This window comes from Nesoenas mayeri (genome assembly GCF_963082525.1).
Source record: "Nesoenas mayeri genome assembly, chromosome: 7".
Classification (NCBI taxonomy): domain Eukaryota; kingdom Metazoa; phylum Chordata; class Aves; order Columbiformes; family Columbidae; genus Nesoenas; species Nesoenas mayeri.
This window is the reverse complement of record NC_137551.1, coordinates 1989849-2017609: the sequence shown is the minus strand read 5'-3', so window position 1 is coordinate 2017609 and position 27761 is coordinate 1989849. Positions and strand designations below refer to the sequence as shown.

The following is a 27761-nucleotide window of genomic DNA, read 5'->3' as shown; positions in this document are numbered from 1 at the left end:
GTAAAGGAGACCTTTCTCAAGAGTCCTTCCAGTGTAGATGAGAAGGGAATGCTGGTGTGGGGGTTCTCTATAGGAATCACTGCTGTTCTATACCCAGACCGTAGCGTAGGCAGCACTGACAGCGTTGTCTGAGATCTGTATAGATGAGAAGTTCTGCTCTACGGTTCAAGAGCACTTTGGGCGATTTGCTGTTTAGCAAGCGCTGAGAAACGAACTCTGAAAATGTCAGAAAACAACAACTGTTGATCTGAAGACGGCACAAGAAGTTCCATCCACCATGGCGACGGGAAGGCTGCGAGGCCAGCGTGGAACAAGTTGAAGCACCATCTCCATCTTCTTCTGGCTGGATAGCATCTCCAAAACCCTTAGCTGGTACTGCAGTGCAATTATATCATAATAATATTATAATATTAAGTACCTAATAATAATAAGTGCCTGTAGATCTCTTTGCAAAATTAAACTCTGAGGAGGATACGCGAACTCGTGGCTGATGGGTGAAATGATTTTGGGTTTGATGGCAGTGTGCAGTTAAAGGCAGATACTGGCTCTAGAGTGAGGTATTTTCTATTGCTCAGAGACATGCGGAACTGCATGTAGTAGGATAAGTACTGTGTGTCAAGACAGTGTGATGAAATCAGCGTCTGTCTCAAGTGTCTGATACTGCACTATAGATTTTATGATACAGATTTATGGGAAGAAACACATCTGTGATTTTTTTTGTAAATTGAAGGCAGATGCCTGTGATGGAAATGAAGCAAAACACATTCAAAAAAAGCCTCTAGCTAATACTTGTTTCCAGAAGCCTGCTCATTAAACTATGTTCCTAGGAGCACTTGATCTGCTATTCTGATTTGCTCTATAAAGCCTAAGTTCACTTCATGCCTTGATTTTGAAAATTCCTATCTTTGGCCCATATTACATCAACTTTCTTAGTTTCCACTTATCTTGTAGCCTGATGCTTTAGCTGAACCTTCACTTTAAATAGTGAGTTTTGGTTTTCAGTGAAAGCAGTGACATAATTATCAGCCTTAAGAGCTAACTTTAATAAACATGACCAAGTCTACCCCCAGTTTGAGTGGCTGTGCCATGTTCCAGTACCCTTGAACTTAGTTTATTAAGCTAATCAAGTTAGTGTAGTGGGAAAGGAAGGAAAATAACTTGATGCTTTAAAAAGCTGGAGGGAGATAAAAGGAGAAATGACCAGCTCAGCCAAGTTGCTTTGTTTAGTTTGAGTCCCTGAAGACTTCTACAGATTTATCCCAAGGAAAACAGATTAAAAGATGGCTGGTAAGAAGCTTGTCATCTGTCTTCTCCAGACTGTCGGTAGAGCTGAATCCCTGCAGTTGCTTGTTCAGGCCGGCCCTTAAGTGCCAAGTAAATCCTTCCTGGTTGTGCTCCACCTGATGGAGTTGAAGGTGAGGCATGACAAGCCCATGCCTTCTGCTGGCAGTGGTTGACATCCAGTGGCCTTGTTTGCTTTGGCCCTGTGTTCCTCCAGAGCTGCCTCAGCGCTGCTGGTATAAGCCGTTTTCCATCCATCTGCTGTTAGTCAGGTTTGTCCTCTCCTCTGCTGACTGTGCTGAAGGTGTCATGGGTGGCACTGAGGACCAGCACCAAAGCACATTGCTGCTTCTGCGTTGTGGTCCTGAAGAAGAATGAAATGTAGTAGTGTCATCACACCAGCTACAAGAGGTGGTACCTCCCTTAACTGTGGTTGTGGTGTGGAGATCCGCTTTCTTCTCTAAATCCTCACTGGAAGGATGGCCTCTTCACCAGTTGGTGTACCCACCTGCTTACAGAGCCCTTGGGTGCTGGAAGGATCACTTTAGGCTTGCCTGTTCCCACTGTTTATTGCAGATGGCACCTGAACTTCATATCCCTCCTGTTCTGCAGCTGGAAAGCTGATGCCATTAATTGTTTCTGTTTTGACCTGAACCGGTCTTTTGGTTTGAACAGGAGTAGCCATCTCATCTCCTTGGAGGACTAAGTATCTTTTGACGGACTCATCATCTGGACAGAGAATGAAGCTGGAGCAGGTTACTCTGAAGACCTCTCTCTGGGGTTCTTGTTCCTGAGACAGCAGCAGGCAGGCTGATGGATCATTACAGAAGGATAAACACTCTTGCCCAGGATGTTCATCTTCTGCTTTCCAGATCCTGGGGCAGGCGTTTTTAAGGCTGTTTCTGAGGTGATGTTAGCAAAGTACAGGAGGGTGCTTAGTGTATGAGCAGTTTGGGCCTAGCAGGAGCTTGGATGAGCTCCAACAAGGCGGCTTTGCAGATGCGGTGGGTTGATGGGACTTGGTGGCAGTGGCAAACATCTGTTAGTCTCCCAAGACAACAGTAATTACAGCCTCTTAATTTGGTAGATTAACTTGATTCCCAAAGGTACTGGAGAGGCGTGTGTTGAAGTAGGTAACTTCTTAACTACCAGAGGTGTTTCTGACTGAATTACTTTTGTGTTTGCCCGTTGCACGTCCTTACAGGTTGGGAGTCTCTTAGGTGCTTGGGGAACATCTGAGGGAACTGGGGTTGTTTATCCTGGAGAACAGGAGCTGAGGGGAGACCTTCTGATCTCTGAACTGCCTGAAAGGAGCTTGGAGCCAGGGGGGTCGGGCTCTGCTCCCCAGGAACAAGCGCCAGGAGCAGAGGAAACGGCCTCAGGTTGCGCCAGGGGAGGTTGAGGTTGGATGTGGGGAACAATTTCTTCCCCAAAGGGCTGTGGGGCATTGGAACAGGCTGCCCAGGGCAGTGCTGGAGTCACCATCCCTGGAGGGTTGGACAGACGGACATGAGGTTCTCAGGGACATGGTTTGGTGCTAGAGTGAGGTTATGGTTGGACTCAATGATCTTAATAGTCTCTTCCAACCCAAGTGATTCTACAATCCCACAGAAAGGCACACAAGCTGGAAGTGGTTTTGTACACTTTACCTAAAATACTGAAAAGGGGTCTATACCGGCCTTTGGCGGAGAAGACAGGTAGAAGTTGTTTCATCAGACACTTCTGAATTCCTGGTATTTCTGTGCTTATATGTTTTTATTAATTTGGGAGGAAGAAGAATATAAGTTAAACAGTCGTGCATCTCTTCCCCGCCCCCTTCTGCATGGCCCAGGAGAATGTTGTGATGTTTTGTGGGTGCCAAATTGCCTTCAGCAGGAGAGCATCTCCCATGGCACACACCAGAACCACTTCTGTTGCCCCTCTGATTCCCCCTCCCCACTTCCCAGCAGAGGTGAATAGCCAGGAAAATGGGGCCGGACCTGGATTTTCCAATAAGAAGCTGGAATTAGATCTGTCTGATAAACCAAAATAAGCCAACTAGCTCAGAAGGAATCAGTTTGTGTTGCGGTGCTGTGTGATATCAAGAATGTTAGGTTCTGGTATTTGCTGGCTTCATCAGCCCTGCAGCTGGAGCAGAAATACTGACCGCTGTGGGAAGACTGACAGGTTGCATTTTGGAGCTTTTGCCTGAAAATTCATTTGAGAGTGAAACAGGTTTCATTTGTCAAGAGGAAGTAAGTGGAATTCAGTTTCAGAAGGAGAAGCGCTTAATGTGGTCATCAGGACCAACCTGCTAGCGGCAGCTGATCTCGGAAACATCATCTCTTGACTGACAAAGTGTGGCAAATTAATATAATGAAACTGTTGTCTCGTCAGATGACATCATCATCATCTTCATCCTCATCTTCTCATTAAAACTTCCTGTTGAGTAGAAGGACAGCAGATGCCTTTGGAGTTTGACTCTGTCTTGGTATTGGTCAGCAAACATCTGGGTGGTAGAAACCAAAGCCTTAATGAATCCACTGTCATGGGAGTCCTGCATTTGTAGGGTGGTTTTGCTCAATTACAGTGATTTCTGTATAAAATAAAGTGTTCTGCCAAGGGGGAGGGTGTTCTCTACTGATAAATATTACCGAAGCTGGTTTGCTGGTTCTGTTGGATCTGGCTACCACTTGGCAAGGTGTAAGCAAAAAAGTCACTTTATGCCTTGTGATTACAAGTTAAACACTTGTTTAATTTATTGTCATCTCTCTTTTTTTTGTAGGTATGATTGTTTTAAAATCAGCTTCCCTTAAGGAGTGAATTCTGAAAGCTTAATTGGTTAAAATTGAGTTGGATTAATGCAGGGTTTGCATATTGTCTAGGAGAACTGGTGCAAATGTCCTTGCATGCCATGTAACCAATGATGTATTGTTGTCCAAACAAGTTTTTGCTGACGTTACTGATTTGTTTTTGACCAGATGATGATAGTAGTGTAAGTTAATGTGCCGCTAGTGAATACTAAATCAAGCTTGTTCTTTGTGTTCTTCCTCCCCTAGGACAAAATGTTTCACTTTTGGGTAAATACATTCTTCATAGGACTGGATGAAAATTCAGACAAAGTAGAAAATGGAAGTCTAGTTGCAGATCAGGAACTTGATGGTATTTTCAGTACAGAGCGCTCAGATAATGATAAGGAATATTTAATCCTTACATTAACAAAAAACGATCTAGACAAAGCAAATAAAGACAAAGCCAACAGATATTTCTCTCCAAACTTCAAGGTCAGTATATATTATGTGTACGCAATGCTGAAAAGCTGCATGACGTTGTCTCATTTGTCTGTCTTGCCTTACGGAGGAACCATCTGAAATGGAAAATATGTAGAATTTGTGCATTAGTGTTGCTACCACTTAGCAAAGCTTCTAGATTTGTAGGTTTATCTGCTTTTTGGAAAGATGTTAAGAGACTGGGAGTAAAGGGTTTGGGTTGTTTACTAACGCCATTAGGGACGAGTAGTAGGAGACCACAGACCCATGGAGCATCTTTCCTGCTCCAGCTGCATTACCAAGAGCTCTGAGCTTTACACAGCAATTCCCAAGTCGATTTACCTGTGAGTTCAGCTTTGAGGAAGATAAACCATTGCCAGCATTTGTTTCTAAAAGTGAAGAAAGCTTTTTAAAGAATTGTAGCATTTTCCAACTTGCTCCTTGAATACCAGTCAGACCCCAGCAGTGCTCATTTGGTCATCGCTGCTTGTTGGGGTGTTGCTCAGATCGGACTTTTAACACCCACATCACCAGTTGTAGAGTGTTTTCGTCATTCCTGTGTACTCTTATGACAATCTTTGTGCTCATAGGGTCTAGAAGGTAGGGTTGTCACAACACTCAGCGCGGGGTGTCCTGCTGCTGTAACCCATGAGATACACACAACTCCCTCCGCTGGGCTTGAAAGACCTTTGTCGGGGTGGTAGCGAGAGGCTGGATAACCTCAGATAAGCTCTTTAACTCCTTTCCAGAGAGGAGCGCTCGCGTGATTCAGCGTAGCAAAGGCAAACGTGCTGTTAAAAGTTGAATTGTGAGCTGTGCTCTGTTGAAAGCCACGTTCTCCTGTTAAATGTTGTGTTTTTCCTTCCCCAGGTGAAGCTATTTTTCACAAAAACAGTAGAAGAGCCATCAAACCCAGAGGCTAGCAGTTCAACTTCTGTAACACCAGACGTTAGTGACAATGAACCTGATCATTATAGATACTCTGACACCACTGACTCTGATCCAGAGAATGAACCTTTTGATGAAGATCAGCATACACAGATTACAAAAGTCTGAATATTTTTTTTATCGGAGCTAAAAAAAGAAAAACCACACAAAAAAAAAAAAACAACCAACCACCATGAAGAGCGACAAACTTGAATAAACTGAAAAAAGGACCTTTTTAAATGGCAAAAGGACATAGTGTCAGCTTACCAATTATAGGAACAATTCTTTCCTGACCAATCTTACTTTGCCCTATAAATCTACAGGGTTTGACACTTGTCCAGTTGGGAAAAACAAAAGGTTACGTAGTTCTGATATGTATATACCTTTTTGTGTCAAAAGGACATTAAAACTTCAATTAGGAACTATAAACGTGGCACTTTCCCATTTTATTCCAGTTTTATAAAAGTGGAGACAGACCTAATGTGTATACGTAGGAATTTTTCCTTTTGTGTTCTGTCACCAACCGAAGTTTGGAAAATATACAGGTTCACATCCTGCCCCTTTTTTTGCACTTGTGTGGCAACAGAAAAGTCTGCAGTTGGCTAAGAGATGTTTCTAGAAGGTTTTACTACATTCTAATGCATGTATCTTGGATGGGGGATGGAAAGTAATGCTCGGAAAGGAACGTAGTCTGCTGGAGCTTGGCCTCTGTACCATATCCGGCTATTTACATGCACCTTTCTTTAGCATGCTACTGTAATTCATCCTGGACAATTGAAGAGTCGCCTCTGTCACTGCTTGTTGTTTGTGCATTTTCTTTTATTCAGTGTAATGGTGCTAGAAAAGGCAGCTAGAGGGAGTGATTCTGTTTCGGGGCGCAGGAGTGAACCTTCGCAACATCCTAAAGACCCGCAAATGAAGGGAGAAAAACATTCTTGGGGTCACAGAAAGGAAACACAGCAACAATGACTTAACCATACAAATGTGGAGGCTAGAAACTAAAATACGGGCTTAAAACAAACTGTTCCAAAAATTTGACAATGATTTTATTAGTATTTTTTTTTATTTCTCAATTGTAATGGCTGCTCCATCTCCTATGTAATCAAGGCCAGTGCTAAAAGTCATATGCTATTAGTGCATACACCAGTCAACATCTTACATTTATATCGTTAGTTTTTCAATCATATTCCTGCTGTGAATACTTCATGTGCTGCCTTGCAAGCTTTTTTTTTTCTCATTAATATAAAAATACTTTGTAATGGTGCACAGGAAATTTCAATTGGAGGTTCTCCAGGCTAGTGTTTGTTTTGAAGATTTATGATGCATTTAGGATGCATTTATTCAATCAAACCTCTGTCAGCCGTTCCACCCCCTTGACCTTACACATTCTATTACAATGAGTTTTGCAGTTTTGCACACTTCTTTTTTTAAAAAAAAAAATGTCATTAACTGTTAGGGAATTTTACTTGAATACTCAGTACCTACAACGTTTTAAAAACAGACGTTCCACGCGATATAGAGGGAACCAGTGTTGCAGTAAATCCTCAACACTCTGTGTATATGAAGACGTGTACTTTTAAAGAGCGGAGTTTGCCCCAGGTATATTGTTTGCTGTTAAAACCCAAACTGCCCAACAAATGAGATTCCCAAAGGGGCAGTTTTGTATTATTTGTTCATAGATAGAGCCGGTAGTAGGGCTTGAGATTCACCTTTGCTTTATATTAATAATGGACATGCCCAGACTGCAGGTGACTTGAGAGCACAACTACTGTTGCAGACCAAGGTCAAGTAGCTGACAAAACTGTTCTCTCTATACCATGAATTGCTGTCCCCAAATTAACACTTGTTTTTTTAGGATGTAATACACGTTTTCCCCCCTTTTAATTAACTTATTGGTGCTGACATTTAAGTTCATTAGCTGTGTTCTCACCCAGATGACAACCGTGTATGGAATCTGTAAGGGCCCTGTACAACAGCATTAATGGTAAGAATTGGAATGAGACAAGGCAGGACTTCCAGTAATTGCTATTGGTAAACGAAGGTATAAAGTACTCCTTTAATTTCTGGTATCTGTCGGTCAATTCTGCTCATCAGATTCACGATTCTAACAAAGCTGATACATAGTTTCTGACTTGTAGGTTTAATTAGACTTTAATAGCTTAATGGATCAAGATGGCTGGTTCCAGCGCTCATTAATCCCACTCTTATTGACGAGCAGGACGTGGTGACCTTGGGATGTGACGTTTAACTCTTACCCTTCAAATCATGTTTCACCTTGTCTGTTTTTTAACAGTTGAAAGTTGTGTTGGCTAATAAACAGAGTTGTTTATGCTTTAAAAGTACTCGGATATCGACGCTGCTGCGTGTCCCACTCGGATATTAGATTTGGATGGGTGCGGTTCCGGTATGGAACGCTGAGGGCCGGATCGGAGATCATGACGCGATGGGCTTTTGCACTGTTCTTTTTCCTTTGGAATGTGAAGGTTGGAATGAGGGTTTGGATTTCTTTTTGTTGAATGTTTTGATGTCTTTGAGAAGCCTTGCTTACATTTTATGGTGTAGTCATTGGAAATGAAAAAAAAATGGCATTATATATATATTATATATATAAATATATATTATACATACTCTCCTATACTTTAGTTCAGTTACCACCCCCATAGAAGTTGACAAGAATTACTATGACTGAAAGGTTTTTGAGTCCTTATTACAACTTTATTTATGACAGTATTCATAATTAGCTTGAACTGCATTCTGTAGGTAATCTCTCCTCCAGTTTCTGGACTGTATGCTTCAACCTTTTTGGATGTGCAACAGCTTACACGTCTGAAACTACTTGAAGGCATCACTTTGGTAAGAGCTTACTGTAAGGCCCTGAAGCATCCCCTCGTCATTGGTAGCCCCACTCAAAACACAGCCACAGCTATTAAAGGGCAGTTGTACACACAATCCGGATCGGTTCCTGTGGCACACATTGTAAACCCAAGTGGAGTTTACATGCGGCATCAAAACAAGCAATCGTAATTATTTTGTTTTAAAATAGGATGCTAGTGTGCAAGTTCCATGCTTTGTCACAGCCAACGTGTGCAATATGTTAACGATGCCTGTGGTTGCCACGAAGTGCCTCGTTTACCTTTTAAATACTGTTAGAAAGTGTCGTGCATGCAGATGGATGGGGTGGAACTGTGCACTAAAAGGGGCTCCAACTGCAGCGTTTGGCAGAGCTGCCTTTCTCTGCCGGTTCAAATTTCCAGTCTGTTTTCATATAGCATATATATATATAGATACTAAAAGAGAAAAATCAGTCTGTTAAGCAGCCTTACTCTGATTCAGCCTCTTCAAATACTATTGTGCTGTGCAACAGTGGCTCTGTGTGTAATGCTATGCACTGAGAATACACAAAAACCAAGTATGACATGTACAGGATAATGCCTCATACAAATCAGATGTCCGTTTGTTATTGTGTTTAACAACCCTTTATCTCTTAGTGTTAAAACTCCACTTAAAACTGATTAAAGTCTCATTCTTGTCACCGTGTGGGCGTTTTATTGAAGTCTTTTGAGCATGGCAGCGGTCAGCTGAAATATTCTGCTGGGAGCTATGAGATGTCGAGTGTGATCATTAGAGCGAAGGATGCTCCTTGTGCATCAAGGGATTCTGAGGGAGCTGCAGCTTCAATCCCTTTTATGTTCGGAAGCTTTGAACGAGTGTTGGCGTTGGGAGTGCAGATTGTGTGCGGGAGATCAGACCCCTCCCCACGGTGCTGTTACTGCTTTCCTAGGGAACTAAACCATTTGTCGTCTCCAAGTAAGAGAACTCTTTCCAAAATGCACGTTACCTTATTTTTAACACGCGCAAAATGAAATGCGACTCAAACCTGAGAAATCTTTCCCTAAAGCAGCTTTTAATGGGCAACGAGATGCATTTTTTTCCCACTCAACACGTATATTGAGTGTGTAGTTTGGGATTTTTGCTCTTCTTGGTGTTCATCTGTTTTCAAACTAGACTTTATGTAAAACACGTGGTCGTCTCTTGTTGCTCTTGAGCTTTAGGAAAGCAAGACCGATGGATGGGCTCTATGTTTCTAGCGACGGCGAGAGCCTCGGGGATGCCGAATCAGGCGCCTTTAGGTAACTGGTTACTCCTTCTTCCTTCCACCCAGTGTTAACCTCAGCCCCGTATCACATCTGTCTCAGCACCTCCAAAAATCGTGTGTACCAATAACGGTTTTGTGCCATGACCCGTTCTTCTCTTTGCCATTAAGAGAAGCGGAAGGTAGTTTTGGGGCTGGAGCTCTTGCCTGGCACCTCCAGGTGAACCACACAGGTTTGTACACCCGCTTAACAGGTGCTGCCCGCTCTGCTAACACATTTCTTCTTTGGGGTAAGTTTGGTTTTCATCCAGAAAACGGGAAGGCGGAGGAAGGAAGGATGAGAAGCTTTAGGGAAAATAACCTGAACAGTGTTTGATACGTTGAGTAGCTTCTGCGAATATATGGATCTATATATACGGAGTTACTGAAGACAGGTGAAAAGTGCCGTTGCGATGTGGATGTTCTATTTCCCTTATGCTCGTCCTGTTGACTTGAAGCTAAAAGCTGCTTCTATTAAAAAGAGGTTCATTTTTCTCCATTTCCAGCTGTGCGTATGAGCACTTAGAGCAATTGTTAATCATCAACGGCATCGGTTTTTAAATAGAAATACTGCAGCCAGGGTTGCGCTCTTTTAAGAAGGAATTACCTTGGTAGCAGAGCCAAGAACAAGCCCAAGAAGCCATCCCTGCAGGTTGAGGCTATTGATACAAAGGAAGGGCAGGTCATAGAGTGAGCCGGCTTGATTTTTGGGAGATGGCTTCTCAAAAATGGAATACGAATTGCTTGTCCATCTGTGTCTTTGGTTTTCTGTCACCCCTCCCTGCTTTCCACCTCCGTCCTTCTGGGTAGTCCTTGTCATTTTATTGATACATTTGAAAGCGTCTCGTATTAGGCAGGTTAGAAGATACATTGATTTTGAAGTTACTTACCTACTACAATAAAAACCCATACTTGGCGTTTGGGGGGTTTTTTTGGCATTTTTGGTATATTTTACCCCCTGTGCTTTGAGACTTTTCCTGGTTGGGCTTTTTTATGGTCTTTCATTATTTTTCTATGTGTTTCTTCTAATTTTCTGCCTTTCCTCTATGCCATCCGATTTTCTACCCACTGGTATCTTTGTTGCAATGTAGGACAGGTAATTATTTTCTGTCTATTTAATTTTATTATGTTTTCTTTTTAATAAAGCTTTAGTCTGAAGGCATAACAAGGAGAAATGCTTTTTAGATTGCTTTTCTTAAAAGAATAGCTCTGAAAATGTCAGGGTTGTGCGAGTCCAGCAAACGCGTTTGCCTTGGTGAGCCGCTGATCTTATTGTATTTATTGCTTTATTATTTAACCCGCATGCATTTATTCAACCCAACAGCAACGATGAGTGCATGACTATGATTTAATTACCTCCCAGGCTACGTTTTCCAGCTGCAAATGTTTATATATGGATTATACTGACTACGGCAAAGCGGATGGTGAAAATAGGTGGCCCTTTGCCTTCATGGGGCATCGTTTTCCCGCTTCAATGCCTGTTCATGTGAGAGTTTTAAGTTGATAAGAGCTATTTTGGAGGCTGAAGTTTGTACTTGAACACACCCTTTGTATAATTCAGGCTGTTTGCGGCTCTTGTTTCTTTTCTGGCCGTCAACAAGCAGGCGATAGTCTCAGGATTATGGGGGGTTTGGAAGATGAAAGGGCTGGAAACAGGTGGGAAATGCTGGATTAGGAGGTTTGGGTGGGCTGGACGGATGTGGGGGTGCCCATCCTCAGTGACGCCTTCATGGGAGAAGAAGGAAAATGGGAAAGATTCTGTAATGGAAATAGGCGCACGAATGAGCTTTTTAAATGGAAATTAATGGGTTCGGGGATAAGAAGGCAAAGTCTTTGACGTAAAGCAGGGTTGGTGATGGGGGAGAGGAAGCCCATGGGTGGAGGCACGGAACATGTGAGGCGAGGGGTGACGGCACATGTTTAGATTTGCTGAGGTTTTGCGAAGATGGTGTAAAACAGCTGACGAGAGGCGTGAGAGGCATCTGCAGGGCTGAGTTTGGGCGGGAGGTGAGTTTGGGAGGTCAGCTTGGGGACTGTTTGCTTTAATGGCATTTGAAACTATGGAAACAGGGCAGCTGGTGGCTATAGGACCACAGCCAGCTGAGGGAGACGTTGCCATTTGCGTCGGAGGATGGCGGAGAGCCCACGTAAAGGTTGTACAGCCGTGAAAGTCAACTGATAGCACCCACTCGCAAGCGAAACGGAGAGTTATCCTCTGCATACTTGGGAAAGACTTGGCTCTTTCATGACATTTCTGGATAGACCATGAAGTAGCTCTGGTCATCTTGGAGGTTGAGTATTGCTCAGATCTGACTTGCAGATGTGCTGCTGGGCCGTGTTGGAGAGGACTGAGCTCCTAGTGGCCTCCTGGATGAACTGCAGCCCCACGGAAGAGCAGAGGATGGGGAGCACTGAACTGGGAAATGCAGAAGAGGAAGGAGACGCTTCTACCAGGTTGGGATTATTTTAACCCCGGAGGGTTGTTCTGTACTCTTGGCTCTCAACTCTGCTCTGCTGTGCAGAAGGGAAGGAACCAAGTTGTACCAGAACCCAAGCTCACGGCTCGTATATTTGTATCCTGTTTTATGGACCTCGAATGCCACTTCTTGCAATGTGTCTCCAGTGATGTCCTCACTTCATGTTGAGCATAGAGGGATGACACCTGCTGCCGTACAGCCTGCTTTCCTTCGGTGGTAAATATCTTGCTACTGGATTATTTCTTCATGTGCTGCTTTCTCTTAGCATTTGGCTTCTGATGTCTTCTTCAAAGGCCTCCTATTGAACCACGTGCTTCTTGCAGGAGTTTCATCTTCTCACTGGTGACACTCCAACATCTCTTCATGCCCTGGAGCCTTCTCCACACTCCAGAAGGATGGATGGTCATTTCCCACACCTTCAACGAGAGCTTAAGCTCTGAATCTTGTTGCTTGAATGCACTGGAAATCACCCTGTGCTGCCAAGTCAACCCTGAGCATCCCTTGTGCTGATTTACCTTCTGCAAACGTTCTTTGGGAGGTGTCTGCTGTTCTTGTTTAGCCGTTGGCACATGTCCAGAGCAATGGAGGTCTTGGGCTCCTAAGGTGGCTCTGTAGTCCCCTCCTGAGCGTGACACACCCTGGAATGGCTTTGTCATGGGGATTTTGCTTCCAGCATTGCTGCTTCACTTCTGCTCCGTGTGCTGGAGGCACCAAGCTTTGGGGCTGGGAGATGAGGTGCTGTGAACCGTTCCTCTGACCCCTGATTTCTTCTTAAGTTTGGTGAAGAGTCTTCTGCTTTGAGTCCATCTGAAGTCTGTCTGTCCACCAAAGTCCGTTCACTGGTTCCAACTCCTTGACTCACCCTCCCTTGGGGCAGGTGAAGGGAGGGCACCCTGGGGTGAAGTCCGTGTGTCCTTCTCTCATTGTGTCTATGCTGTAGCACTCCAGGGGATGCCCTGGAACCCAAAGCAACGAAGGAAGATGCTGCAAGGAACGAGCTTTGCCTTCTCCATCTCTGCAGCTCCATCTGGTGAACTTACATTCCAGGAGGGTGAGATCTGAAGATCTTACTGTAGGGGAATAAGGTAAGATCTGCCAAACATTGTTCACATACAATAAAAACCTCCCTGTTTGATAAAAACCTTGGCTTTGGCAGAGCATCTCTTGACAGATACCAGGAAGGAGATTTGGTGCTGGTGGTGAAAGTATGGATTACTTCATGCGAACCTGTTAACATTGTCCTGTGGTGTCCAGCTACTGCGTTAACCAAACAGGGAGAAGCGGATCCTCACTGCTTTGCTACAAAGGACTCAAATGGGTGTAAACAACGTCAGCTGCTGTGCAGCTGATTGCCCGGCTCCTCTGCCGTCCCCAGGGATGACGGCACAAGGATTGCGGCACAGCCAGAAGTCAGGACCGGCGCGTTAATTCATTACTTTGGTGAAGGTCCCAATCCGTGATCATGAGTCTAACTAGTTTGCTTGCTGTCCTGGTTTTGTTAGAAACAAGTTTCTCTTGTAGTGAATTTGCCTGTCAGCTAAAGCTTCATATCAGCTGCATTTTCCTGGAGAACCAGAAACATGTTTTGGTGAACACAGCAATGGAATGCGAGGTTATTGATAAGCATGGATGGACATCTCGCCAGAGGGGCAACGAGAAATAGGTGACTGAGAAACTGACCAACTGTGTATAACATCCCATTCATGTGAATACTGCATATAAAAGTGGGAGATCATAAGGATAAACCTTCCCCTGCTCAGGCACCAATTATCTGTCGAGGGTTTAGATTGCGGGGTGACAATAAAACCCTGGCAGATGTATTGTTAACGCCCTCTCCCCTCTTCCCACTCAGGACAGGTGATCGAGAGGGAAAGAAGGACAGAGAGAAGAGAGTTGGGAAAATTAACAATGTTTTACTAATGCTACTAATAAGAATAGAGAAAATAATACAAAATATACAAAACCAATCCTGAAAGTCCCAGCGACTGCAGAGCCGGCACCCGAAGTCCTGGACTGGACTCTGCAGCCAACCGGAGCTGGATTCAGTCTGTCACTGGCCTCAGTTCGCAGGGACGACTGGCAAGGTCCTCTCCTAATGTCGGCCATGAGGAAAAGGGACGAGATCCTCGTGCTTTCCCACTTTTCTATGCAGTATTCATGTGAATGGGATGTTATACACAGTTGGTCAGTTCCTTGGTCACCTGTTTCTCGTTGCCCCTCTGGCGAGATGTCCATCCATGCTTATCAATAACCTCGCATTCCATTGCTGTGTTCTCCAAAACATGGATCTGCTTCTCCAGGAAAATGCAGCTGATCTGAAGCTTTAGCTGGCAGGCAAATTCACTAAAAGAGAAACTTGTTTTTAACAAGACCAGGACACTTGCCCACATCACATACTTTGCAGATATTTTCCCATCCAACTGACCTCATCCCTGTTCTTCCCTGTCCTCATAGCAAAAAGAACCCCAAAACCTTTGGAGTAGGAAATGTTGATTATTTTGGTTTGGAGCAATGAAAGGACACGACTTCAGGGCCCTCTGAGGAGGCAGGACCCATTTTTTATGAATTTGACGTGTTCCGCAACACCAGGGGTGGATGGGTGGACGCAGTCTTGTGCGTATGGACTCCCCGTGGTGGTGATTTCGTTTGGTCTTGCCGAGGAGACACGAAGATGTGGTGTGAAGAGGTGGACGTACCCTGGGACCGCTTCTGTTGGCCAAAGAGGGGCTGTGTGAAGCAACATGGCTGGGAAAGGAAGTTAGCGTGGAATCCACTAAGCATTAGACAGTTCTGAGAGGGGTTTGGGATCCCGATTTGGTCCTCGCACCTTCATCTAGATGCTGTGCTTGGGCTGGCCAAGACGTATTTCCCAAAAACGCTCAAGGTGTTGTTTTGACGTGTTAGTGGCAGCAACCTGGTGTTCTCACACAGATATTTGTCTACCTTTTGAAGAGCGTATTTTTCTAACCAAGTTAATGACCTTTTTTTGTTGTTTTTGGATGAAGCACTGTGCCCAGTTCATCTGCTGCGTGCCTATAGCTGAACTGTTAATAAACCAGCCCACTTGCAGCAGCAGTTGCGTGGGAGCTGGTTTGGTCTTGCAGAGTTTCAGCCCCAGAACGGGTAGTCAACGGGGTGGCTGTTTTCAGTTTGATGCTCCCTTCTCACTTGGTACCTGCAGCTCTTGGTGATTTCTCCCCATATCGCTGCTGGTAAAGATGACTCATGGCAGAAGTTGGCTTGCTTGTCGCTTCCTTTTGACAGAACCATTGGTGTTTGGCTCATTTGCACATCTGTTTGTTGGGCTGGAGTGATTTATTTCAAACTGTACATGTTGATGCACAGCAAAGCTTCAGTGCTGTCCCATTCCTCTCTCCACATGGAGCACTTTCTTAATGAGCAATTAAGGGACGTTAGGGACCAGATGCAACTCGATGATGGAAATAGTTGCACAATAGTGTGTTTGATTAATGCCGTGTGGCTTCTCCAAAAAGTTGAAGTCCTTCAGACAAAGCAACTTGACTTAATTGCAGGGAGGATGGGAAGGTGAGATGTCTACAGGTGGAAGGGAGATAAGGGATGCTGAATGTCCACCTAAATGCATATCTGAAGTTAAACCTGCAATACAAGAATTTAATAGCCCATTGCCAACTTGCTTTGGATGGTTGAAGGTGTGTGTTGGGTTTTTTCCTTTTAGCTCAGCATCTTGCTGTAAAGACTTAAAATATAAGAAGTAACCGTTCATGAATGTACATCTGTGTAACTGTACGACCGTTTGGGTTTCTGGCTTGCAGAAATGGGTGTCCTGCCTCTGTGGCTGGAGGTGACTGTTCAGGGATGAGTAAGAACACAGGGTATGCACATATGAGACCGGCTTGTAACCAAAACCGGTTGGTGGCCAAGGACTTCCTGAGCCTGATGTGGTTTGTCTCTTTAGCAACCTTCGATACATTGATCTGCAAAGCCCAGGTCCCGTTTCCCATCAAACTGATGTGTAAACTCTTTGCATCTTTGTACAAAGGTCCTACAACCTTTTGGGTGAAGTGAGGAAACATCTCCTGAACTTCGGTTGTTCACTTCTAGTCCCTGTCTTGGAAGAAACAGAGAAGGTCAGTCCTTCCTCCTCCTTTCTTTGCCATTTTGCCTCTGGCAAAGACGTCTCTTCTCCAGGGTGAAGACTTTGGGTCTGAACTTCACACAAGCCTCACAGAAGAGCTCTCTGAAGTTGAGTGCTATGGCAGCAGCATCGTTTTGGGAGCGATTTGCACAGCAGCTCTATTTGACTCCATCACCCACCGCGCAGCTGTGACCGCTGGACCTGTGCAGAATTTGCATTCCCCAAGAGATCACGCAGTTTTGCGTCATCCTTTTTGTGTCTTGGGGGCAGGGGGATGTAATTAGTGACGGTTTCACGGGGAGACGAGCACGGGTGGTTTTCCCTGGGGGTTTACGTGTGTGCCATTGCCATAGGTCCCCCTGTGCCCCGCTGCCTATCAATGCAGGCGATGCGGTATTATTGCCAAAGTACTTTTCCTATATGGTCTGTGTGTTGAATTTGAAATCATAAGATCAAAGTCAGCAGTTTCTGTCTCAAGCACGTGTTTCCTTTTATTACTTTTTTTTTATTGAAGCCCATTAAGTAGTTGAATTGGGAGACAGTTGCTCTTGAATAAGCATTTTGAATGAATGAGCTGTTTTAGCAGTGCTTATGCCTTAATAATGCTATTTTTATCTCATGTGAGAGTCAGTCCTCACCTGTTTTCTTCCTCTGCTGCATTTGGGAGATGATCCAGGCTTTTATTCCCAACCGCTCTTTGCTTGCCTGGGGCCATCAGGTGCTGCTTTGGCAGCGGGGAAAGGGTTAATCCCCAATGCAGGCTTAAATAAGGATGGTGGTTGTGCTCTAATCTTGGCCTTCAGGCCTCCATCAAAGCCCCAGTGGGGATTTTGCAGCCTCTCAGCTGCTCCAAGTCCATAGAGGTGCCCGGTGTGCATGAGCATCAACCAGCTACACCCTCTGGGTGCTTTGTTTTCTCCAGGGCTGCAGCTCGGGGTTTCTTTTTGTTCCATTTGCTGCTGAACGTCGCCTGTTTATCTTATCTGTGGTCTCCCACCGCCAGCTGATGTGGTCCCTGCTCTGATTTGTGCGTTGGACCTGCCGTGCTTGGCGCCGGCTGCCACAGAGCAGCTGCGATCTCTAAGTCTGCTTCTCTTTAGCTTTTCCTCCTCCTTCATTGCACGAAGACGCTCTACTTGTACTTATTTCTGCAATGTATGCAGTAGCTGCTGTTCTTGCTTTCCTTACATTGATATATATCTCTTTAGAGTTGGAAGAAACCAGCCACAATCCTGTGACCTGACCTCCGGCTCCCTCAGTTGAATCCATATCCTCAATTTGAGCTCATAGCATCTTATTAAAGATTTGTTTTCAATGCAAAATGCACTGATATTAGGCCATTTCCACCTGGAAATCTGAAATCTGACTTCCATCTAAGGAAGTCCTTGCCCGTTTGAACAATTCCTAACATCTCGTTGACACCTCTGGCTCTCTGCTATTTCCACCTCTTGCAGACTGTTTCGAGGCTTGGTTTCATTTCCACTTCAAATGGAAGTCAAACTCTTCCATCCATTGAAATCTGGCTTCCATCTAGGGGCTTTTATCACGGGAACCTATACCAAAGCTTGAGGCCGTACCCAGCACCCACGGGCCTCAACCAGCGTAAACTGCGTGCTGATCCATAGCAAGACATAGAGCTGTAGTAAATGCCAATGGCCTGGTTCTCCTCCATGGATGTGGCCGTTCAGCACGGGGTTTGTCCATGGTGCAGCAGCAGAGGCGAAATAATGAAGCAAACCACTTCCAGCTGCTGGTACTACATGTTGCGCATCTCCCGTCGCAGGGCACGTACTCCCAAGGGCTGGCTTCCTTTCAGCTTGCTCGTCTTGCTCCTCATTTTCTTATTGAGCTGGGCTCCTGGTAATGCATCATTATTATTATTATTATTATTGTTATTATTATTATTATTATTATTATTTTCTTTACGTCTCTATAATTTGCTGAAAGTGCAGTCTGAAACCCACCCGTTTCGCACTGGGCTTGCGTGTGTTTGGGCTTTGCCCGTTGTTGCCCAAGGACCTTTTGGCTGTTTGAATTAAATGTGGAATAACCTAACCCTTGTATGCCATACAGATGGAAATACCTTCCTCGCAGCTCCTTCAGGGCTCGGGTATGGGTCAAAAGAGCAGGAGACGGTTACCACCTTATCTAGGTGGTATCTTCCTCCGTCAGGGCCGTGTAGAGGGCTGAGATGCTGATGGTTTCCACTCCCATCAAAAATTAGAGGGTTAAAAATCTCCACCTTTTGTCTATATTGGGACAATCAAATAAAACATGAGGCATGTCCAGGTTTTGGCATCCTCTTGTGGATGCTGTGGATGGAGCATCCTGTGTGCAACAACGTGGGGGTGCTGGTGCCTTGGGTTCAACTCTTGCGTTGGGCGCAATCAAGACTGGAACCTGATGTTTCTCCTCCGTCGTGGTTTGGAAAGATCTCTCACCTGTTCAATTTGACAGCAACGAGCTTCCAGGCTGCACTGTAAAATTTGCACACAAGTCTATTTAATAGCATAAAAAAATCATTTCTCCCCATTATAAATGGATAAATAGGGTGTTTTCACCTCCAAAAGACCCCAGGCGGAGGGTTGTGTCCGTTTACCCACCCAGCTGTCAAGAAAGCTTTGGCTTCCTCAAAGACACATTATTCACGTTATTTTTTCATGATGCTCCATCAAAGGACCTGAGTGTTTTAGTTTTGGATGCAAATAATTGAGTATCAATGTGCTACCTGCTGCTGGCTCAGGTTTTCTGACCCTACGCTGCATTATTGAAGTCACCAGTACAATTTCTGAGCACACAAGTCTGCTTCAAGCAATCAGGTATTGAAGTGTGACTGAAGGCCGATGAAACTCGGGATTCACCCGTCCTTCCCCTCTCAGAAAAGAGCCTGAAGGCCCTGAAGTGCTCCAGATGTCTCTCCAAACAGAGCTCCCTGTTTGCCTTGGTGTGGCTAAAACCCACCTGGCTAAACAGATTCAATTAAACTGAGTCGTCTCCTGGTGAAATGCAAATGTGGTGATTTGTGATGGAATGGAATGGAACGGATAGAATGGAATGGAACGGATAGAATGGAACGGATAGAATGGAACGGGACGGATAGAATGGAACGGGACGGATAGAATGGAATGGAACGGATAGAATAGAATAGAGTAGAATGGAATGGAACGGAACAGATAGAATAGAATAGAGTAGAATGGAATGGAATGGAAGGAATAGAGTAGAATGGAACAGAACGGACAGAATAGAATAGAGTAGAATGGAATGGAATGGAAGGAATAGAGTAGAATGGAACAGAACGGACAGAATAGAATAGAGTAGAATGGAATGGAATGGAAGGAATAGAGTAGAATGGAACAGAACGGACAGAATAGAATAGAGTAGAATGGAATGGAATGGAAGGAATAGAGTAGAATGGAACAGAACGGACAGAATAGAATAGAGTAGAATGGAATGGAATGGATAGAACAGAATAGAGTAGAATGGAATGGATAGAACAGAAGAGAGTAGAATGGAACAGGTAGAGTCGAGTAGAGTAGAATAGAGTAGACTATTTCAGTTGGAAGAGACCTACCGTGATCAAATTAGCTATTAGGCTCCCTGAAAATTTTCCTGAGTTTCTCCCCTCTACAAACATTTCTTCAATTATACATGTTTTCACAATCATGTGTAATTTTATTCACTATTATATGCATGGTCACTATTATATATAACTTTTATGCATACAGTCATGTGAGATGATTTTCTTATAGGAAATTTAAAAAGTGTAGACCTTGCTAAAAATATCAGTGTTGATTATTGGGCATATAGTGATGCCAGGGTAAGGCTTGTGCTCTAAATGGGGTCACGTTTTATTCAGGAGATGTTTCTTCTTTAAAAAATATATATGTATATTAAGAAGTCACCCTGGAGAGCAGCAACACTTTCTGATTTTATTCTGCGTGGTGGGTGTAAGAGGGATGCCGAACACTTTGGGATGTCGCAGACTGTGCTGGTGTCTATTAGTATTGGTATTAGTATTAGTATTGGCAAATTTTACAGTGCAGTCTGTGTCTTCTGACCAATGCTATTATTAGGCTGGAGCCTAATACCTAATTTGATCATGGTAAGTCCCTTCCAACTGAAATATTCTATTCCTATTCCTATTCCTATTCTATTCTATTCCATTCTATCCTATCCTACTCCATTCTATCCTATCCTATCCCATTCTATCCCATCCTATCCCATTCTATCCCATCCCATGCTATCCCATCCTATCCTATCCTGTTCCGTTCCATTCCATTCCATCACAAATCACCACATTTGCATTTCACCAGGAGACGACTCAGTTTAATTGAATCTGTTTAGCCAGGTGGGTTTTAGCCACACCAAGGCAAACAGGGAGCTCTGTTTGGAGAGACATCTGGAGCACTTCAGGGCCTTCAGGCTCTTTTCTGAGAGGGGAAGGACGGGTGAATCCCGAGTTTCATCGGCCTTCAGTCACACTTCAATACCTGATTGCGTGAAGCAGACTTGTGTGCTCAGAAATTGTACTGGTGACTTCAATAACGCAGCGTAGGGTCAGAAAACCTGAGCCAGCAGCAGGTAGCACATTGATACTCAATTATTTGCATCCAAAACTAAAACACTCGGGTCCTTTGATGGAGCATCATGAAAAGATAATGCAAATAATGTGTCTTTGAGAAAGCCAAAGCTTTCTTGACAGCTGGGTGAGTAAATGGACACAACCCTCTGCCTGGGGTATTTTGGAGGTGAAAACACCCTATTTATCCATTTATAATGGGGAGAAATGATTGTTTTATGCTATTAAATAGACTTGTGGGCAAATTTTACAGTGCAGCCTATGTCTTCTGACCAACGCTATTTGTCTGAATTCCCAGGAATGCCGCTTGTTATTCAGAGCGGAAAAATGTTCTATTTTTGGCCGTGACAACTTCTTTTTTTCCCAGGGAAAAAAAGAATAAGTTTAAAACAAAGCGTGGCACGGATTCGTGTGTGTGTGTGTAGGTCCTGATAGTGTGTCATGGGGATGGAGCGAGCTTTGCAATCAAGCTTCGGACAGATGCATGAGGAAGCTGTTAATGCTCTCCTTGCAACTTAAGGCAAAGAAAATGCTTCATTAGGATGATCATGGAGACCCTGTTGTGTTGGAGGCAGACTGGGATATGTGGGAAAATGTCTCTTTGACCAGAAAATAAACCTTAAACAAACGAGTAAATAAACATAGAAGTCTCAAGACTGAAAAAAAAAACCAAAGCAAAACAAAACCAAGATATGCGGTGGATCAAAAACCAGCGTCATTCAGGAGCTTAAGGAAGCCCTGGATGAGCGAAGGGCTGACAATGGAGTTAATGGCAAAAGAAAAGCCACTTTGGGGTTGGCAGCTGAAGGCTGGAGGTGTCTCCAGCCATCACTCCAGTTCTGGTGGTGATGTTGGCTGGTGGTGGTTGTGTGTAGCTCCATGTGTGATGTTCTCTGCGCCAAGAAGTGTTTCCTCACGTCTGGCCTGAACCAGTGGATGATGATGTGGGGTTGTGGCCCCTCATATCGTCTCTGGCTTCCAGAAGGGGTTTGGCCTCTCCATCCCTTCCATCCCTGCCCATGCCACCATGAGAGCTGCTCTCAGGTGCTTCCCCATGGCCAGACCCAGCAAACCCTTTGCATTGCAAACCCCAAATTTCATGTGCGTTTACACAGCTTTGACCTTTGCGGGTGAAATGGAGTTAGACACCTACGGTAACGGTATCAGGAAGGACCAGGTTGGCTTTTAAGTGATGGCTTAGAGGAGAATTTCATTGATTTGAGTTTTTGCTGGCTCATTCTCTCATCGGTTACGCCGTGTGTTACAAGATTTTAATGGAATCATTATAGCCCTTTTACCTCACTTTGAAACACAAGCAGCAACTGGAGAATCTCAAATATATTTGGAGTTGGTGACGCACGAGCCCCAAACCGCTTTTCTTTAGAAACTGCGCTGCAAAGCCTCTGGTTTGAGATCTCTTTGAAAGACTTTGAAGTAGTCCTAAAGCAGGAAGTTAATTAGACCCGCTTTGATATCTTACAGCGTGTTTTAACAGCTGCTTCGGCGGCAGCTCGAGCAGTGAAGAGCGAACGTGGTTTAGTGGTCGTCCCAAGACTCTGCCGTTGCCCCAACCAAAATGCCTCTGCATGTCATGGCCACAGCTGGTTGTTTTCTTCCCAAAGAGCTCAAACTTGCTTGCATGGGGACTTGGGAAAATAAAATGGCCAAACCTCATTGCATTAATGTTTTTAAAGTATTAATAATAAAATCCCTTGATGCTGTGGTGTTGCAGCCACAGTCTGAAGTTTCCCTGCTTCTCACTTCTGTTTTTGGTTGTCTTTCTCCCAAGTTCTCCAGCAGGATAACATTTTCCATGCTTTGTTTGCATTTCAGTGACTTCCCTGGATATTTTAAAATGAAATCATTGCAGTGAAGAAGTTTGAGCTGTCTCTTCTTGGTAAAGAACCCTTGTATAGCCCCAAAGCAAAGGTTTGGACCCTGTTGGTCCACCCTCTTGAAGGAAAACCCTTGTGCTTGCTGGCAAACACGAATCCAAGTATTTTCCTGTGATGATTGGTTGTTGGGTTTGGTCCGTCATGGAAAAAAAATGACCATTCTGATGTTTTTCCTCGCTGAAGCTGTAACTTTTACCCTTATTTCTTGTCCTTTGACTGAACTTTAATCTTATCACTCGATTTTTGTTATAGTTTTGATTGAATGAGTGATGCTTTGGAGTTGCATACTACACAGCAAGTCCTACTCTTAGTCTTAGTCTTATTCCCATAATGGGGCCGGCTGCACCTTTTCCTAGAACAATTGCTCAGGGGGCAGCATTTTACCCCAGTGTGGGGGTTCAGCCTCACAGAGCAGCTCCAATGGGTCCCTCCGTTGGGTTCTGCCCACGTTGGGTTCATCTTAAGGAAGGTCAATGGCTAAGTACAGAATTGAATATATGTATATATATATACATATATATATAATTTTTTTTTCTTGACTGGACAGTAAAATAAATAAAATTGAGAAAAGGGGGGAGTTGTAGCTTGCAGAGCTGCAACCTATCTATTTGAACTTAATGCATGTGTAACTAAAATGGGGGGAAACATGTATACTAATCACACAATAGGGCTGAAAGCTCCCTTAATCATGGGAGGTGGGGAGATACCAGGGCTTTTTTGTTACCCACCGCCACGTGTGTAAGTAAAATTAACCCTCACAGGATTGCGAGTGTATCTACTTTCCGTGCACAATACGAGCACAAGTATAAATTAATCCTTGCAGAATCACGAGTGTATTTTCCTCCCATGCTTCCACATAAGCACGTGTAACTTTCCGTGCACATTTGCACGCGTACTTTCTGCACTCAATACGAGCATGTGTATAAATAAATCTTCGCAGAATCGCGAGTATATTTTCTTCCTGTGCTTCCACATAAGCACGTGTAGTATTCCGTGCACATTTGCACGTGTATTTCTCCTCGCTGGATTGCGAGTGTGTTATAGATTTAAGCTCGAAGAATCGCGAGTGTACACTTTCTGTAGTCAATATTGTTCCTCCTATTTTCTCTTTGCATGAGCTTTTAGGGAAACACCCCACCAGCACTGAGCTGTAAACGTCTGGCATGTCAGTGGGGGCTGTGAATCTGTGGGGCTCTGCTGAATTCAGTCCAGTTAACAGCCGTGGGAGGACCTGGCCTTGCACAGGACCAAAGCCCCGGTGAGGACGAGCAGCTTTGGTGCGTTTCTTCTGCAGGTGCATCCCAAGGCAACGCTGGAGGACAAATCCTCCCAAAGCCCTGTTGCACCTCCCGAGCATCTCTGCTTTCCCTGCTGAAATCAGCATCACTGCTGCTACCCCTTGGCCCCAGACCTGCCTGTTGTGGAGCATTGGAACAGGCTGCCCAGGGCAGTGCTGGAGTCACCATCCCTGGAGGGTTGGACAGACGGACATGAGTTTCTCAGGGACACGGGGCAGTGCCAGGGGTGGGTTAGCAGTTGGACTTGATGATCTTAATGGTCTTTTCCAAACTCAGTGATTTTATGGTTCTATGATCTTGAGAACCCTTCTGCTCACTCAGCATGCCAAAGCTGAGGTGTGAGGCTGGTGATGATCACTTGTGCTTGTGAGCCATCTACCTGGTTAGCTGCAGTAACCAAATGGATGATTAAGTGAGGTTTTGGGGAGGACTGTGATCTCTTTCTATTTTGCCTGATCCAGGGCTACACAGGTGCTTCTTTTGGGGTCAAAATCAATGCTTTTCTTGCAAAAGTCAATGGAGCTTGCTACAGGTGTCTCCAGTTGGAGGGGCTTCAACCAATGCACTACAGGGCATGGGGGCAAAAGACCAAGAAGATGAAATAGCTTGTAGCTGATCCTGGTCGGCTTGTACCTGATGACTGGTAAGAGCTACCACTGCTATTCTGCACTCATTGAGCTTGCTATTGATTATTAATTCTATTTGTTGTGCTATTTGTATTTTGCAGGAATCATCGCTGGTTTCTCCTGCCATGGAAAACTGATGTCTGTGTTATAGTTTGTAAAACTACAATAGTTGCCTACAAACATTTTTTCAATTAGCACGTTGTAGTTCCCTGACTTTGGGTGCCAACGCTACTGAGATCTTGGCACATTGTCCGTCACTACAGGATGAATGTGTAGGTGACAATACATTGTCTTGTGGGGAAGACAAAGCCCACCAAAGAAGGGAGTTGCTCCTGTGACAAGCACTAGACATGGGATAGCCTGGGTTTGTGGGACATCAGCTGCGTTCCTATTGAATGGACGTCCCATTGGTGTAATGCAGGATGCGGCTGCATTAGACCATCTCCAAAAGAAGAGATTAAGTCATGCCTCTGTGTAGCATAGCACTGTGATGTGGAGGCAAAACAAAGCACTTGGGAACACAAAGGGATAATTTGGTGGAGCGTCTAGTGGAGGAAAGAGGATGTGGCTTAGGATCAGAGGATAATTTAGGCCAGAAGAGCCTTCTGGGGGTCTCTAGTCCAATCTTTACCCAAAGTGAGGCCGGCTGTGCCAACACTACCAGCTTCTGCCTGCCCATGGTATGACTGGAATCAGGTGAGATGGCTTTCCTACGGTGTCAGGATGCTGAGTCCAAAGACTTGCCTAGGAAGGTGCTTGGCCTCTAGGATCCTTCCTCTTGCAAATGTATCTGTCACCAAGCCACTGAAAATGTGCAGAGAGAGGGGGCAAATGCTCTTGAATGCCTGAAGGTCAATGTCCTTCCAAAAAAGGGGGGCATAATGGTGTTTGGCTCGTGCTTGAGAACAAACACAAAACTGCTGTGACTGCTGCAATTGCCATCTGCAATAGAGGGAAAGGGAAGAGCGTGTTTACCATGGCAGGCTTGAGGGTGATGCAGGCTGTCAAATTATAAAGTATTATTGGATTTGCTAAATGTAATAGATGGTAATTCCACCTCGGCAAGTCTCACGGTGCAGATGAAATCTATCAAGCGTCAACTCAAGACAAAATGGATCTGTGTGTTGGTGTAGGAATTAGCTGCTGTTTGGTCTCGGTTTGTCAAGGCTTGCTTCAAGGATGTTTTACCAGGTGCTCCCAAACCTGTAACCCGGTAAGGAAGGCTGCACTGGAGAGAAAGCCACGTTGGCAGAGAGGGAAGGCAAGAGAGTTTGGCTTCCATTTGAAGTGGAAATGAAACCAAGCCTCAAAACAGTCTGCAAGAGGTGGAAATAGCAAACAGAGAGCCAGGGGTGTCAATGAGACCTTAGGAATTGTTCAAAACGGGCAAGGAAGTGGATATGAATGAGAAGAAATTAAAAGGAGAAGACAAATGCCACCGTCTCCCCTTCACGCTGCCATTGTCACCATTAGGAAACCGCAGCCTTCAGGTGGAGTTGATTCACAGTGGATGAGGTTAAAGGGTTAGGATTAGACCTTAGAAGATAAATTACATTGGGGTAGATTGACCAGGAAGGTGTTAGACCTTGGGACACTGTGTCTCCCTTGGGACCCTGGGCTGGTGGGGGAGAGGCATGGTGAGCAAATGCCCTCCCGTGTCACTATTTGAATGAAAAGCAGCCACCATAATGCCTTTGGCTTGAACAAGTAGCTCCTGACAGCATTGCAGGAGCCTGAGGAGTTCGAAGAGCTGCTGAGAGCTACCAAAACCCATAATTGAGGAATAGCATAATTAATACCACTGGGTGGGCAATCATGGAGAAACACCTAGTCCAGCCTTTTCTGCTTGTGATTGGCAAGTTTTAAATGCTGAATGTGACAGAGATGAAATACATTTGACTCTCTTTAAGGCATTGCATGTGTCCTGCAAAACAGACTGAGGAGGAGACATCTAAGCATGTACATGGAATGCATTAACGGGATTAAAACTGGCTGGTGAGTCTGGACATCCCTCTAAGTGGAAATAATCGGAGGGTGCGATTCCCATAGCGAGGGTCTGGCCTGGATTGATTCTTGGCCATGTGCTATTTTTTAATTTAAAAGAAAAAAAAAAAAAAAGGAATTGTGGTGGTATTTGCATTACACTTCTGTGCCGCTCTGTGGGGAAAAGCCTTGCCAGTGTAGTTTTCATGAGCTTTCATGCTGATGAGGTTTTTCCAGTGCTGGCCCTGGTCCCTGGACCCGTTTGGTCGTAGTGCCGGCTTGGCCAGGCTGTGTTCCAGCCCTGTGTTGCACAACGGCTGCTGCTCGGGCTCCCATACCCATGCGATGTGTTCCCGCATCCTCAGTGGGGGTGGTTATCGCTTCTTTTTCACCTCGCTCTGGCAACGGCTTCTTTTGGAATGACCAATAGTCCTGTAAATAGGAGCTCGCTTGCGAATAAAATTAAGATAACCCTCAGAAAAGCCGAGTGATGCCGAATTTGGGTAAATCCTGCTGAAGCTGCCTGGTGCCGCTGCTGAGGGTGGCTGTGGAGTTGAATAACAGCCTTGGTAGCAAGCCAACCAGATGCTATTCTTAAAGTAAAAAGATCCGATATCTGCTAGTGGCCTTGGTGTCCCAGGCTGAGGTTGCAGCACAGCGGGGACCAAAGCAGAGGATGCAGCTCTCTGCTGCCTGCAGGTACCATTGGGCTGAAAACCCCATGAGAAACCTCTTGCGTGACAAAGCCTGCTGCCCAGCCGCCTCCTGCCACCTGTGGAAGGAGGGATGGTGTAGATGGAGGAGTGTGCTGGGTCATTGCCTCTGCCACTGTAATTAAGCACTGATGATGGGGAATTAAAATAGAAAAGCCCATATGGTGGAATGGGTGGCCTCAGCTGAACTTCCAAATGGTGATTGTTAAGGCCAAAGTCCCACTTGCACATCAACTATCAAGAGATGCTGAACAAACATTTTTGGGTAGATCATGATTTTCATGATTGTTTTGAGAAGAAAAAGCAGGATCTGCAGGGTCTGCATCAGCCTGGATGAAGTTTAGTGATGGAAAACCTTGGGAAGGAAGGTATCCTTGGGGGGATCCTTAGAGCCAGTGTTGCACCTACAGCAGGTTGCTCAGGTGAGTTGGGGCAGTCCCTGAGGATGGAGAACACCCAGCCCTTGGGACACCCTATTTGCATGG

General features: G+C 44.8%; 1 protein-coding gene across 1 annotated transcript in view; it reads left to right on the top strand.

Annotated features, from left to right (window-relative positions):
- Positions 1–8952, top strand: part of PTEN (phosphatase and tensin homolog) — a 48071-nt gene extending 39119 nt beyond the window's left edge. The window contains exons 8-9 of the mRNA XM_080348289.1: positions 4320–4544; positions 5400–8952. Of these exons, the coding sequence (XP_080204415.1) occupies positions 4320–4544; positions 5400–5585 (411 nt within the window). The 3' untranslated portion in view covers positions 5586–8952. The remainder of the gene's footprint in view (positions 1–4319; positions 4545–5399) is intronic.
- Positions 8953–27761: the final 18809 nt, after the last annotated feature.